The sequence below is a fragment of the Ostrinia furnacalis genome, unplaced genomic scaffold (genome assembly GCF_004193835.3).
Source record: "Ostrinia furnacalis isolate ACB-3 unplaced genomic scaffold, ASM419383v2 OfSCF0069, whole genome shotgun sequence".
NCBI lineage: Eukaryota > Metazoa > Arthropoda > Insecta > Lepidoptera > Crambidae > Ostrinia > Ostrinia furnacalis.
This window is the reverse complement of record NW_021130308.1, coordinates 1003869-1018081: the sequence shown is the minus strand read 5'-3', so window position 1 is coordinate 1018081 and position 14213 is coordinate 1003869. Positions and strand designations below refer to the sequence as shown.

At 39.8% G+C, this 14213-nt stretch overlaps 2 protein-coding genes across 3 annotated transcripts; one reads left to right on the top strand and one right to left on the bottom strand.

Moving 5' to 3' along the window:
- The first annotated feature begins 972 nt into the window (after positions 1–972).
- Positions 973–4623, top strand: LOC114366442 (uncharacterized). The gene is made up of 2 exons (XM_028323314.1): positions 973–1135; positions 2577–4623. The coding sequence occupies exons 1-2, from the start codon at positions 1064–1066 to the stop codon at positions 4203–4205; spliced, it is 1701 nt and encodes a 566-aa protein (XP_028179115.1). The 5' UTR covers positions 973–1063; the 3' UTR covers positions 4206–4623.
- A 14-nt stretch (positions 4624–4637) lies between these two features.
- LOC114366454 (protein SMG9) lies at positions 4638–14142 on the bottom strand. Of its 2 annotated transcripts, XM_028323326.1 has the most exons (9): positions 13993–14142; positions 13679–13916; positions 13248–13382; positions 12030–12287; positions 11495–11711; positions 9123–9242; positions 8505–8561; positions 7751–7905; positions 4638–4955 (listed from the first exon to the last, which is right to left on the bottom strand). In XM_028323326.1, exons 1-9 carry the CDS (start codon positions 14026–14028, stop codon positions 4753–4755), a joined length of 1419 nt encoding a protein of 472 aa, XP_028179127.1. In that variant the 5' UTR covers positions 14029–14142; the 3' UTR covers positions 4638–4752. The 2 variants fall into 2 exon arrangements, with proteins under 2 accessions (XP_028179127.1, XP_028179135.1); XM_028323334.1 differs by lacking the exon at positions 13993–14142 and having other exon boundaries at positions 13248–13384; positions 13680–13757.
- Positions 14143–14213: the final 71 nt, after the last annotated feature.

Sequence of the window (14213 nt, the reverse complement as noted above, 5' to 3'; positions counted from 1 at the left end):
GATATTTTGCCGCCCCCGCGAGCTGGCCGCCCGGGGCGGGCCGCCCCCTCCGCCCCACCCACGCTACGCCACTGCATGAACTCAATTCCGATATTAATATCGGAATTCCGATATTGAGATGTAATATCGGAATCCAATATCGGAATTGAAAACCTTCCGATATTACATGCCCTATTGACAACCCAGCTCTAGATATTTCCAACAATAAACAAATTATCAAAACAACATATTGGGCGCCAATATATGCAAGTAGAATAAAATATTAATATCAGGTGCGATTGTGGTCAAATACCTGCCGTGTTATGCATTAAAAAAATCGGAAATTGAAACTCACAACGAACGGAACTTGATTTAAGCTTTATGTAACTGAGAACGAACTTTACATATCTACAAGGAAATCATCGGAACCATTCCAACCCGCATTATTATCTCGATGTGTTATGGGTAAAATCGGCGATGTTGACATGACCTTGACTTGGTCGTAAACCCATTTATTTGTCAACATACACGCACAAACACTTCCTGAAGCGTGTCGTGTCTCAGAACAATTTGTTGGACCTGCGATGTTCAGCATGAAGCCAATATTTGGGTTAAGCTGATAGTCGACCTANTGAGGACACTAATCGCCTTAATCATTTCTTGCATCTATTTAAAGATCAGCCGTTGCTTTTGTCTGACAAATTGCTGTTGGCGAACCAGGTGGAAGTTTGGTATAAGTAATCAAACAATCGTTTTCGCAGAATTATTCCATTTAAATAATGATCGTCGGCTTAGTTTATACAGTGATTCTATCGGCAAAAAGACAGCATACGTAATTAAGTTTTTGCCCTAAAATGGTATTGAAAATTTTTTAACCATCATTTTATAATTTTGCAGTACATAGTGCTCTTTGGGATTGTGTCTAAGTTACCGTGTCGTAAGTAACAATAATGCATATGAAAAACACTTTCAAAAATGCAATGGCATTTTTACAGCTGAAGAGCTAGCAAAGGAGCCGCCTGACCACAGATTCCCAGATTGGATCAACCTCCGCGTGCAAAGACCCAAGGCTGCCACCGCACGCATGCGCCCAACCAAACGCGCCAAAGCCAAAAAGGAGGAGGCACCGTCTCCACAGGACGAGCAGACCTTCAAAGTAAGTCAGCTTGGGCACACGCCAACTCTGTCAACCAACCTCTTTGACAATCGCGATAAACTTTTTAATCTATATCCAACTACGTTACTACTCTGTGCTCAATCGATGTTGGCGCGAAAACGATTTGTATGTGTCAGTGAAGAAGTAGGTTAGTGTCGCGGTGCTGTGATAACTTGAAGTTTATGCATGTTCTATTTACATTAATGTTTCGTGAATGAAAGTACTGACACGCTAAGGAAGTCAGGAATGTTGTTACTTTCTATGCACCTACTCTACATTTTAAAATATTATTGGCAGGTAGTTGCTAANTTTTTCTTAAAGGTTTTAAACCTTTGTTTGTCACCTGTCATCCGCTTTGCAATGGAGGGAAGTCGAACCTTAATTTCGAACTCCTCCTATGTTCTTCTGATTAATTTCGTTGCGGGTCCAATGACAGTTTAACTTTCCCCCGGGACAAACTTGACCTTCATTGGTTGGGTTTTTGTGACGGTCAAGCTGTAGATCCTGGCTACACAGGAGTTGCAGTGGTGGGAACGAGAGGTGGGAATAGTCCCGTTTCTACATTTTAAAATTCTTAACATTGTTCCAATCTAAAGCGGTATTTTTGTATCCTTTACTTAGAAAGTTTTTTTTTAATTCCATCAAAGAGTTACAACAATGAATAGCCTTGGTATTTGCCGACCTGTCAAAACGTCTTGGTCCTCTCTTTTTTTAGATTTCATTAGATGACTTTGTTGAGTGGAAAGAAACATAACTTTATGCCTCGGCATCTTCATCAATCAATATCATAAAATATGCGTTGCTAGTAATTCAATCAGAATAAAAACATTTTGGTAAACTATTTGCATGCACATCTTAGATTTCAGCACGCTACGACCAATACACACGTGCACTCATAGAAAGCAATACCATTTTTTACTTTATTAGCATTGACATAGAGCTCACATGAGTTACACAAAACCTGAGCGAACATAAGGAGTATCATTTACATATGCCAGTAGGGCACGCTTTGTTTTTGCTTCGTGCGCATAAACGCGGTTAGCTAGTACAATCCAATCTGCCCTTCGAGTTGATATCTTAAGAAACTTACGGTAACAATGGAGACATAATAAATCGTGGCTTACGCGAAGTAGTGCTTAAATAAATTTACCTGCCTGACGTCGAGACGTTATTACCTTCATGTAGAAGTAGAATTCCTATTTATTTTTGAAGACGAATGAGACTTGCTTTTAGTTATGCACGTTTTCATTTGCCTTTCTTATATTTTCAGCCATATCAATGTCCGTTCAAGCACAAACACAAAAAAACGAAAAAGTGAAGACATGAAGATCATAGAAAAAATGCACTCACTTAGATATACACAATTTAGTTAGAAATTGAAAAAACTTACCATTTTTTGAGGTTAATTTTGTGTAAAATTTTCCATGTCTGTACAAAAAAGGACCCGGATACTAATCAGGATTTTCAAATAGAAACTAAAGATACTCAGAGGGATAACTTTGAAGAGGAAAAAGATATCCTAAAAACCCCTGACAATCCATTGGGTTTTATAAAAAAAGAACCAATCGACGAGGATGGTAATGGACCCTATATCCCTGGAGCATTAACTGAACCAGAAAAAAGGCACGACAGTCACAACCTTCTAGTCAAAGAAGCCGTAGAACAGATTCATGGTCCTCAAGAAGACGACGAAGACACATTTTGGCGGAAAGTAGCCGAAAACGCCGAGAAAAATGAACAGCTACGCGAAGAGAATATGAAACACAAAAAAAGTGGGACACCCAAACTACCCTACGTCAACGTCTCTCAAAATTTTCAGTTCGCGAAGAAGATGCACGTAGGGAATCTGGAACATCAGCCGCTTCCAGATACATTGGGTTACCGTAATATGACTAAAATTGCTGAGCACAGGGACTCGGATATTATTGTCAAACCATACGCTATTGGCTGGAAAGGTTACGGCGCATCAGGACCTACTTGCTGCACAAAAATGCGCGTTCATAGACCCAAAACCTGTGATAATAAGAAAAGTGACGGAGATAAAGAGCCGAAAAGACCGTCCACATCAGGACCTAATTTAGGCGGTCAATACAACAAGAAGCCACTGTCTCTTATGGATCTAGCAATTTGTTGGGACTTCAGACTTGACGATCCAAATCACGAGCCTAGACGACCAAAACATATAGATGGATCAAACGGCTCGAAAGCACCGGCGGTGTTTACTATGGTGCACACTCCTAAAGAGGAGGTAATCGAAGAGTTGACCGGACACGCTAATCCAATTTTCAATCAGAATCGACTAGGCGACGATATGAGTCGTCATCCTGTGCCATATTTCGAGAAAGATATGACTAAGGATAAACGGAGAAATTCGTGTGATGTTCAGTACTGTCCGCAACACAATGCGCACAGCGAGAAAAGTTCTAAGTCGTCGAGCAGGAAGAGTTCCGCACACTCTGCGAAGAAGCCAGAGTGTGATGGGATACACGGTTGTGGAACTCCAAGCGACACTAGCCGGAAGTCTAGTCGCGATAGGAGGCCAGAAAAACTCCAGCCTATCAAAGATGCGTGGAATGTTCACACGAATAAAAACACTAAAGTTGACATCAACAGCAATCATAGGCACAGTCTGGAATCTTACGAGAAGACTCCGCTCGCTCAGGGAAAATTGCATCAGAGTTCTCCAATCGAGTCGCAGAATTCCAGGCGCTCGACTAAAGATAGCGTGTCGACTACACGGCATAAGAATTGTCTGCCTTGCTGTGAGAAGGCTCCTCCTGAGGTTAAGCAGAAGGAAGATTACAAGTTTGCGTTTAAGGCTGGGAATCCGAACTCGGTGAATAGCGTTTCTGGTTCGATGGATTCGAAGGGTGTGAAAATTCCGAAGATGCGTCATCCTTATACAAAGAAGTCTTACACGATTCCTACTTTAGCACCGCCGTTCAGTATCTGGCGCGAGGCGAATGCCAGTGGTTACCCCGAGCACTGGCGCTTAGCTAGCGTTTACCAACACGCATACAAACCGCCGGAACAAAGACGCAAGCCTCTCATAGAGAGTGTGTACCAGTGAACACCGTATAACAAAAGAGTTTGTAGGTATTACAATGTCAAAAACTTCCACTTTAAATATTTTATCTCTGTATTCATAATTTCTGTGATTCACAGTGTTTATTTATGAGTAATTTCAGAGTTTGCCAATAAAGTTATAGATAGTTATCTGATATCTAACAAACAATAAAGGTCGCTGGTTACCAGTAATTTTATCTGATATTGATATCGATATTCAACATCTTTGAAACTACAAGAATATCTATTACATTTCGTCTATTTCATCCAGTTGGATATCCATCGGGTAAACTTGTATTTAAACTTCTATTAGCAAACTCTGACCTTCTAGTAATCTTATCCTGCTCATTTATAATCGTAGGTTAAAATGAAAGCAATTGTTCCACATAAATGTTTATTGGGTCCAATTACCAACACATTGCAATGTACAGTTTAAAATAAATTCCTTCTCGGTATCTCGTTTATCATTGATAAGGCGCAGGTGGCTGACACCTGCGTTCTTATCTCCATCCGTTGATAAGGGAATTTCGTCCTTGTGTCACGCAGCTAGTTCAGGGAAGGAATCTTTCGTACTCCATGAAGAAGGTGCATTTTCGGATGGTCTCCCAGGCCTTGGTGCAGAAGTGGAACCAGCCTTTTTCGGAGAGATTGGGCACGTTGGTTATCTGGTGGCGGTGTACTCCCATCACCATCCAGCGGAGACGTTTGGCCAGCTGTTCGAATGGCGGGTGGCCGCGGTAGGTTTCTTGGTTACCTGTAAGACAGGTGTAATCAGGACTTGCTCGTAAGGTGTTTATGTAAGCAACTGTGGGGCAGATTCTTTGAACGTCAGATTTACGATTTTTAGAAAAAATCGGAATTTGTTAAAAAATTACTTACCAACAGAACGGTTACTAATATTATTGTCATTCTGGTATATTACCACAGAATAATAATAAGTATTACGTACAGAAGTTTTACTTCGCGAAGGTATTTAAAAAAATGTATGCTCAATGTCATTAACAATATGGTGTAATTTAGCCTGTCTCAAGAGTCAAGCACCATTTTGTTGACAAACGTCAGTGATCGGCACTGCGCCGAAGCTATAGGGCTGACTTCGGTAAAATGATGTGAGGTGCCAAACTGCGGAAAATGGCGGAGGAAATACATGATTTAGCATGAATTATCATGAATAATATTAACTACTTATTTACCTCTCAGTGTCTTGAGGCAACTTAAAAAAGTACATTCTGTGTTTTTATTATTATTTAGGCAGTTAAATACTGCACAGTATTTAGTACACCATTTTCTTTATTTTCTTCCATCATACACAAGAATACGCATGCGTGAGTCAATGTTCGCTCGTATGTGTGGCCTTGTCGAATAGTATCCTGTAGGTGGGCCATCGTGCGTGTTTTGTTTTCGATGTATACTCGCGGAGATGAACAGGCCTGATATTACTTGTAAATTGTAATTGTAACAAGCATCGAAGAAAACAAGTGAACATAATAACAAGTGGTCAAGCTCGTTGGTAGTTGGGAATAAAGGGTCCATTAGTACTAGGAAACCTCATACATGAAGTGCGGTTATATTTTTGATATGTTACAATAATGTCGATAACAGAACAATGCCTCAATACTATTGAATTCTATGCGATTTTGTATTTGCACTATCGATAATTTACCGATTTTCCGTTAGTTTAAAACAATCGCTACTATTCCNTAATCTAAGTTTTAACCTAAGTGTAAGTATTCTTAAAAAATTTTATATAATATAGCAAATTGTTAATTTATTTAATTATTACTTAATTACTATTTTACGTGTGATCTTTTTTCGCCTGAAACACAGGTTTTTAACCTAGTTCAGGCTACAAAAGACTATTGAACTATATGTAAACTCTAGCATAATAAGTTCTTATAATGTTCTTATTTTGATGAATAAATTATTATTATTATTATTATTATTATTAATATGCATATTTTGCGCTATCGATGGCTTAGCAAGAATTTAACTATATCAGGCGCCTCACCGCAAGGCTGTATCTCAGGCAGCATGAAAAGTTTGAGCGAAGCACCGCAGCGTTTGCAGGCCCGTTGCGGTAGAGGTTTCTACTGCCGCATACCGGTAGACTATCGATATTATGGGGACGTCACTATGCTCACCGCAGGGCTGTATCTCGGGCAGCAGGAACAGATTGAGCGGCGCACTGCAGCCTTCGTTAAGCGGCTCGTTGCGTTTGCTCTCGCTATACTGCCGCATACCGGTAGACTATTGATATTATGGGGACTCAGATCATAGAAGGGAATAGATGTGAAACGGGGGCGTGGCGCGTATCTCCGCGATATGCCCAGAAACGAACATCGGCCGCGTAGCTAGGTTAGTCGCGATTCAGTCGTACTAAGGAAATGTTCTCCGATATTTTGGATAATGCGTCGTTACGTGCAATAAAACAAGTGAAACGAAGAACTACAGGAACAATGGAGTCATTTACTACATGTACTCCATCATGGAGCCATCATGGAGAATCATGGAGTTGCAAATCCATTGGTATTTTGCTCATAAATAAAAAAAACTAAACATTTTTACGAACGAATTCAGTGCCGTAACAGTTACTGCGATATCGAAATCAGTGGTGATAAAAATTCTAACACACTTGTACATTGACGATTTAGTTAGCAATAGCAACCACTTTATGTCATGCTCAACTACTGCGCAATGTATTTAATTTCTTCCGATATCCACTGTCGTGTGAAAATACACAGTACGGCCGCATGTGCCGGTCGTAACATAGTGCCATGCTCGTGTTCTAATGCGGTTTTCTATTATCGATAAATAGAAGTAAATTATAATTTTCTATTTTGTAATTTTAAATAAAAAAATGATGTGTTACTTGTGATTATAAGATTTTACAAAAAAAAAAATAACAGTAGAAGTAATTAGTAACTGTCAACTATGTAATTACATTATTTTTGATAAACATATGCGGTACGCAGATCGCCATAATTAAAAAGTAAATGCGTGATAGTAGTTAATAATAACGTATAATAATAAAAAGGTTTTCATACATCAGCATTTTGTGAAATCAGTTTCGCGCCTTGCCCCTAGCGATTTAAAGTATCGATATCTTGTCGACTCTATTTTATCTTTATTCTCTCACTAGCGTTTTCAAAGTGTGCGTCACGTCACGCGGCCATTGATTGGCCATAAGGCACGCCTTCTGGCCAATCACAGCACTTTTAAGCCGGTTGCACATGTTGTCGTAGACTCTCAGTCGCTTTGTTTTTACACAGTTGAATGTGTGTGTGGGAGCTGTGGTGGGGGAAATGTGGCGACACTGGTCCTCGTTGTAGTTACGCGCGACTTCATATCTATTCTCTTTCTATGATCTGAGTATGGGGACGTCACTAGTGCTCACCGCAGGGCTGTATCTCAGGCAGCAGGAAGAGGTTGAGCGGCGCACTGCAGCGGTCGTTAAGCGCTTCCATACTTGAACCCGGGCCGTTGCTTTTGCTGTCGCTATACTGCTGCATACCGGTAGACTATCGATATTATCGGGACGTCACTACTCACCGCAGGGCTGTATCTCAGGCAGCAGGAAAAGATTGAGCGGCGCTCCGCAGCGTTCGTTAAAGGCGCCCATACTCGAGCCCGGCCCGTTGCGGTTGCAGTCGTTGTACAGGTACATTCCCGACTGCAGTTGCAGGTTCGACTTCTGGAAGGCTTTCCTGGGAACACACCATAATCCATCATAAACAAAATCACCAATAAATAGTTAATATTGACTGAAGGAAATGAGGAGATCCGTAAACGAACTAAAGTCGCTGACATAGTCCGACGGATTAGCAAGCCGAAGTGGCAATGGGCAGGGCACATAGTACGCAGAACTGACGGCCGATGGGGCAGCAAGGTTCTGGAATGGAGGCCGCGTACCGGAAAACTCAGCGTGGGACATCCACTTACAAGGTGGACCGACGACATCGTAAAGGTAGTAGGGAAGCGCTGGACGCAGGCCGCTACCAATCGATCAACGTGGAAAGCATTGGGGGAGGCCTATGTTCAGCAGTGTACGTCCTATGGCTGAAATGATGATGATGATTGACTGAGATTCTTACGCTGCTTCTTCTCAGCACTGACCCATTTATTATCTCGAAGCAGAGGTAGGGTTAATACTGGGACGTGTAAAAGTGCTTTACAAAAGCCTATTTACAAAAATAAATGAGTTATGAGTTTTTTAGGAGTTTTTTACCGACATCACTCACTTTCTCTCTTTGACATGGACAAACGCCACGATCATAATCAACTGTCAACCAAGTTTGGGTCATACCTGTAGACATCTTGCATAGCTGTAACAGCTTCTGGAGTGAAATCTTCAAGCTGGCATCTGAAACAAATACTTCAAATAAAAAACTGGTCATCTAATCAACAGAATTCACAATGAACTTGTGTACTTTTTTGTGTTCATGGTTGATTTGCAATGGACTCTCCCTTTCAATGTTACGGGTGGGACAATGGACGGTCCCACCCGTAACATTGAAAGGGGGGCGCCACCGTCCATACCGGATCGCTTGTTCCGATTTTTGCCTATTGGAAACTATAAAGTTGAACGATGGTGGCGCCCCCCTGTCAATGAGTTTAGTGGAACAGTTCAGTGTAGGTCATCTATATTTAGAGTAGGCGCACACCGTTGATTTTTCGTCGGCCGATAGTTTAGTCGGGCAGTTGATCAGTATGGGCATGTATGGGAGTGCGCAGACTACGCCGATTCGATTTAGCCGATTCTTCATACAATTTAAAATCGGGCACAACTATCGGCCAACTAAAAATCAACGGTGTGCGCGTACTCTTAATTTTATTCTGTGGTAAAGGTACAGCAACAGCAGATCGAACAATACATTTTTGTTGCAAATTAGCCTCTATTACAACTACATAAGATGCTATATACCTGTTGTGTAACAGCAATAGATGCGGCTGCGAGTCGGCGCCGTGTGCCGGCTCGTTGGGCTCCTGGCTGCCACTTGAACTGGACAAAGATGGCTTCAACATTTCCGCAGCTTGGATGTACCTGAATAAGTTAAAAACATAAACATGTTAGGCCAAGAACAGACGGTGAACGCAACTGCAACTTTCTGATGAATGAAACTGAAACTGAAAGTTTCAAACTGCGTCGCGTCATGTGTGGTCTCTCAACGGACGCTATGGCAGAAACTAAGATGCAACTCAAAAGTAACTAAAGCCTGGTCCGTGAGCACGTAGAATCCCGTCAAATGACCCCAAGCTACCCATCCTTATCGCTCGCGCGTAATTATATTGCTGTCGCGACTGTGCGACGCGCGCCCGCAGTGAGTGTGCGAGCGCGACAGCAACATAATTACGTGCGAGCGACAAGGATGGGCAGCTTGGGGTCATTGGACGGGATTCTACGTGCTCATGGACCAGGCTTTAGCAGTTGCAGTTGCGTTTCACCGTCTGTTCTGGGCCTTAGATGTTCTATGTAACATCCAGTCTTATGGGATCTAAAATAGTAAGATCACGGGACTTAACGCGACGTTACATACAGAATTATGTACATAATGTAACTCATTAATAAACGTCGCGTTAAAACCCGTGTCTTAGGCTGAGTTGCACCACTAAACTTTAACGGTAACTTTAACTATAACCGGTACTTTTTGTATGGAGTTTGACAGATTTTTGACGTTTGTCAAAGTTAAAATGAGATGGTGCAACCCAGCCTTACTATTTTATGGGATCTACTATTTGATAAAGGGTAAAAATTGGTTTCTAAGTGTAAATGAGTAACAAATTATATTATCGGTCTTCTAGGGCAGGGTTTCCCATTTTTTTTTTGCCAAGGAACCCTAATTTATTATACTTTTCCTAGCGGAACCCCCGTACTACTCCGCCCGCACGCCCTGCCCCTCCCTTGTGCGTAAACAAGTCGGTGCGCGCGAACAAGGTCGGTCACGAAACGTGGGATAATATTTTTTACGGAACCCTTGCGGCCTTTCCACGGAACCCCAGGGTTCCGCGGACCACCTTTCGGGAACCGCTGTTCTAGGGCTTAACTCGGTCAGTTTGAGGTATGGGAGCGGCACAGGAGGGTGTTTTTGAGACGAGAAACGTCAGAGAGATTTCAGATATGCTTCAGATTTGTATGCTCTTTTAGTCATAATATTATTATGTCAATGCCGCCTCTCCCATGTCGCTCCCATACCTCAGGTACTGATTGAGTTAAGCATAATAAGACTTATAGCAGGCCTGTTCATCTCCGCGAGTTAACATCGAAAACAAAACACGCACGATGGCCCACCTACAGGATACTATTCGACAAGGCCTCACATACGAGCGAACATTGACTCACGCACGCGTATTCTTGTGTATGATGGAAGAAAATAAAGAAAATGGTGTACTAAATACTGTGCAGTATTTAACTGCCTAAATAATAATAAAAACACAGAATGTACTTTTTTAAGTTGCCTCAAGACACTGAGAGGTAAATAAGTAGTTAATATTATTCATAGGGTTCGAAAATATCTGATATTTATTATAAATATCAAAATATCGGATATTTATGATATATATCCGATATATATCAACTTTGATATATATCAATTTTGTATGAAAGCCATAATATTATTTTATTGTATTATTCATGAATACTATTGCATATGTGTTACATAAACATGTTTTTAATGTTTTTAAAACTTAAAATCAGACAAATAAAGCAAAAACATAAAATATCTTTGAAATACGGCAAAATCAACTAAAAAAATTAAAATCTTATGTCAAAAAGTACAAATACAGTAACAAATTTTAAAAGTTGATATATATCATCAAAACCGGCTTGATATATATATCGGATATATATCCGATATATATCTTGATATATATCCCTTGATATATATCCTCGAACCCTGATTATTCATGATAATTCATGCTAAATCATGTATTTCCTCCGCCATTTTCCGCAGTTTGGCACCTCACGTCACATCATTTTACCGAAGTCAGCCCTATAGTTTCGGCGCAGTGCCGATCACTGACGTTTGTCAACAAAATGGTGCTTGACTCTTGAGACAGGCTAAATTACATCATATTGTTAATGACATTGAGCATACATTTTTTTAAATACCTTCGCGAAGTAAAACTTCTGTACGTAGTACTTATTATTATTCTGTGGTAGTACTTATTATTATTATGTGCTTATAGTATGGTTTTAATTAAACAATATTACATTTCGTTTTCGTTTCAGCCAAATGACGTCCGCTGCTGGACAAAGGCCTCCCCCAAGGTTTTCCATAATAACATAATATTACATACCTGATAAAATTATAATCCGTAAACCAGTCCTGCACTCCAATTAGAACATGGCATATCGCCATCAAGTACGAGGCTATCTGCAAGCAGTCCACGGTCATGACGTTAGTGCTCCTGGCCGTTATAGGGTTGGTGTTGGACTCTTCGATCAGCGACGGAGACCACAGCGCTTGGCAGTCTAGCAGGATGACCCTGTCGTTGGTTATGTACATGTCTATGCCTGGAATGCGAAAGAAACATTGTGATGATTGTGAATTTAGTATGGAGTTTGAATGCAGCTTAGAAAGGAGTTAAGCTGTAGATGTGAAGTAATGTGAGACATTTTTCGCTACTTCTGATGTCGTGACATCTCATCTATTTGTGGTTGTTTGCCTGTTACTTGTGTAAATACTATGCTAATATGCCAATTTAATAAGAATAATAGGGTAAAAAAAGGATTTAATAAGCTATGCAATTATATTATATTTGGTGTGTGTTGGTTGGTTGATTTACATTTTCATAGTTCTGTAACAAATTAATCATCAGTAAATAGCATTACCTTTGGTACAATGGGTGCCCCTTTCAATCTGCTCAATGTCCTGCATTTTGAACTTAAAGTCAACAGCAGAAGTTTTCTTATCCTGCATCCCAGAGAAGTTTAAGGCTTCCAACTGATTAGAAACTGCAGACACATCATTCAACACAAATGTGCTGTCGGCCAATTCGTGTGAGTGTAATATATGGTTACACAGTTCTTCTGTGTGCGTGTTCAGGGCTATTAGGTTCATAATCATTGATTTCCCAACACCTTGATTACCTGAAAGTTATAAATGAAACATAAAATATTGTGTTAAGTATTTCATTTAGGTTTTATCCATAACTAGCTGACCCGGCGAACTTTGTTCCGCCTTAATGGCAATAAATAAATAAGCAGACTTTTTTTTAATTTCGAACGGGATAAAAAGTATCCTATGTCCTTCTCCTGGCTCTAAACTACCTCCCTGACAATTTTCAGTTAAATCGGTTCAGCCGTTCTTGAGTTATAAGCGAAGTAACTAACACGACTTTCTTTTATATATATAGATAATAATTTAGTGGATGGAATTCACATTGTTTTGAGACAGTTTCAAGGTCATTCAAGTGGGTTCAGTTCAGATACCTTATGCTTTTTTGATATACACTCGGCATCAAATAAATCGCACCTCCCGCGACAAGCACTTATCAAACGTATGCATCCCCACTTTCCACCAACGTTGGTACCATTTGAAAGCCTAGTTCTAAACTTCATTTCATTAAAGGAAAGGTTTTTACCCCAAAAATGTGTCTTTACAAGGATCCAGAGACACTTCTTCAAAAAATAGGTAGTTACGCTATAGCCATTTTTTATGACTATAAAACTGTTAAGTTGGGATTAATCGCTATCCATCTGTTAAAGAGGACACGTGAGATCTTTATTTGGTTTTATAACCATAAAAATTGGTCTAATTGATCCCAGAGGTGAGCCCAAAGTGAGGTCTATTTTCAAGTCACTTTTATGGTATATGTTAATCATTTATTTAGAAATGAAATGTATTTTTCTTTAAGGATATTTATTGGGCTTTCAAATAACACCAATATTGTTGGGGTACCATAATTGTGTCAGAAGAAAATCTTTAAAGTTCGCGTCGCGGAAGGTGCGGTTTATTTGATGTTGAGTGTAGTATAGTAACTACATATTTGTTACACTCATACTTAAGTTAACGAAATAGTGTTAGTGTCAAATAACTAGAATACATACCAATAATGCCTACAACTAAATAGTTGGTGCTAGAATCATGTAGGAATTCCAGGGCAGCATTGTTAAACTCCAAGTTCTCATCCAACAACTTCACAGGCTCAGTCATGAATTTTAATGGCGGACTTGGCTTTGAGTCTGAAACATTTTTACAACAGCTTGTCTATAAAATAGAGTAAAATTAAAAACCTGAAATAAAAACCTAAATTAATAGATGAAAAAGATAATTAAAAGATAATTAACTACAGACTATTACCTAAAATTATGGATATGACACTGAAAACAGATTTATTTACTGAAGTTACAATTTATAAGCATTTAAGTCACACTTTGTTCACTCTGAAATGTTATGTTTCGTTCGTTTCAGCCGAAAGACGTCCACTGCTGGACAAAGGCCGTCAAATGTTATGTTTACATAATGTTATTTCAAATACCTTTTTTTTCCTTATTTTCATTATGAGCAATTTTTGACGGCTGGATTCCATCGTTTTCTGATGTTGGAGACTTGATACTTTTGGGACTTAGCGGGCGTTCTTCCTTGGAGGTGCTTTGCTCACGTGTCTTAAGTATTATTGTGGGCTGCTTTTCCCTTTCTGGTTTTTCTTTAGGTTGCTCCTTTGGAGGATCTCTGTCTGATTTTAAAATGACCGGACGCCTTGTTGTAGTGTATTCCTGCATTTTATAAAATTTGTTCAGAACTACTTCTATCAGAAGAAGTACCTACCTAATAGGTAGATTCTTAACTTACCTTCGGCGTGAACACTTTTTTCTTTTTATCAGACATGCTGCATTAAAATAAATTTACCTACAGTCCTACAAAAAGATTATGTTTTGTTGACTTTTTGAGGTTGTTTTGTTTTGACATCTTTTCACTTTTTTTGACTGCTTTTGACATTAATCATTGACATATGTTAAAGCCTGAGCCCCGATTACGGTAACTTTTAACGTCTACAATCCAGACGCGTTTCT

Bases quoted from the DNA above. Each gene is read 5' to 3' on its own strand.
- LOC114366454 (XM_028323326.1), bottom strand. From the start codon at position 14,028: ATGTCTGATAAAAAGAAAAAAGTGTTCACGCCGAAG. The intron at 12,288-13,247 runs GTATGTATTCTA...TATAACTTTCAG, and splicing joins TTTAGTTGTAGGCATTATTG to GTAATCAAGGTGTTGGGAAA. The intron at 7,906-8,504 runs GTATGACCCAAA...GTGTGTTCCCAG, and splicing joins GCTATGCAAGATGTCTACAG to GAAAGCCTTCCAGAAGTCGA.
- LOC114366442 (XM_028323314.1), top strand. From the start codon at position 1,064: ATGCGCCCAACCAAACGCGCCAAAGCCAAAAAGGAGGAGGCACCGTCT. The intron at 1,136-2,576 runs GTAAGTCAGCTT...TGTACAAAAAAG, and splicing joins AGGACGAGCAGACCTTCAAA to GACCCGGATACTAATCAGGA.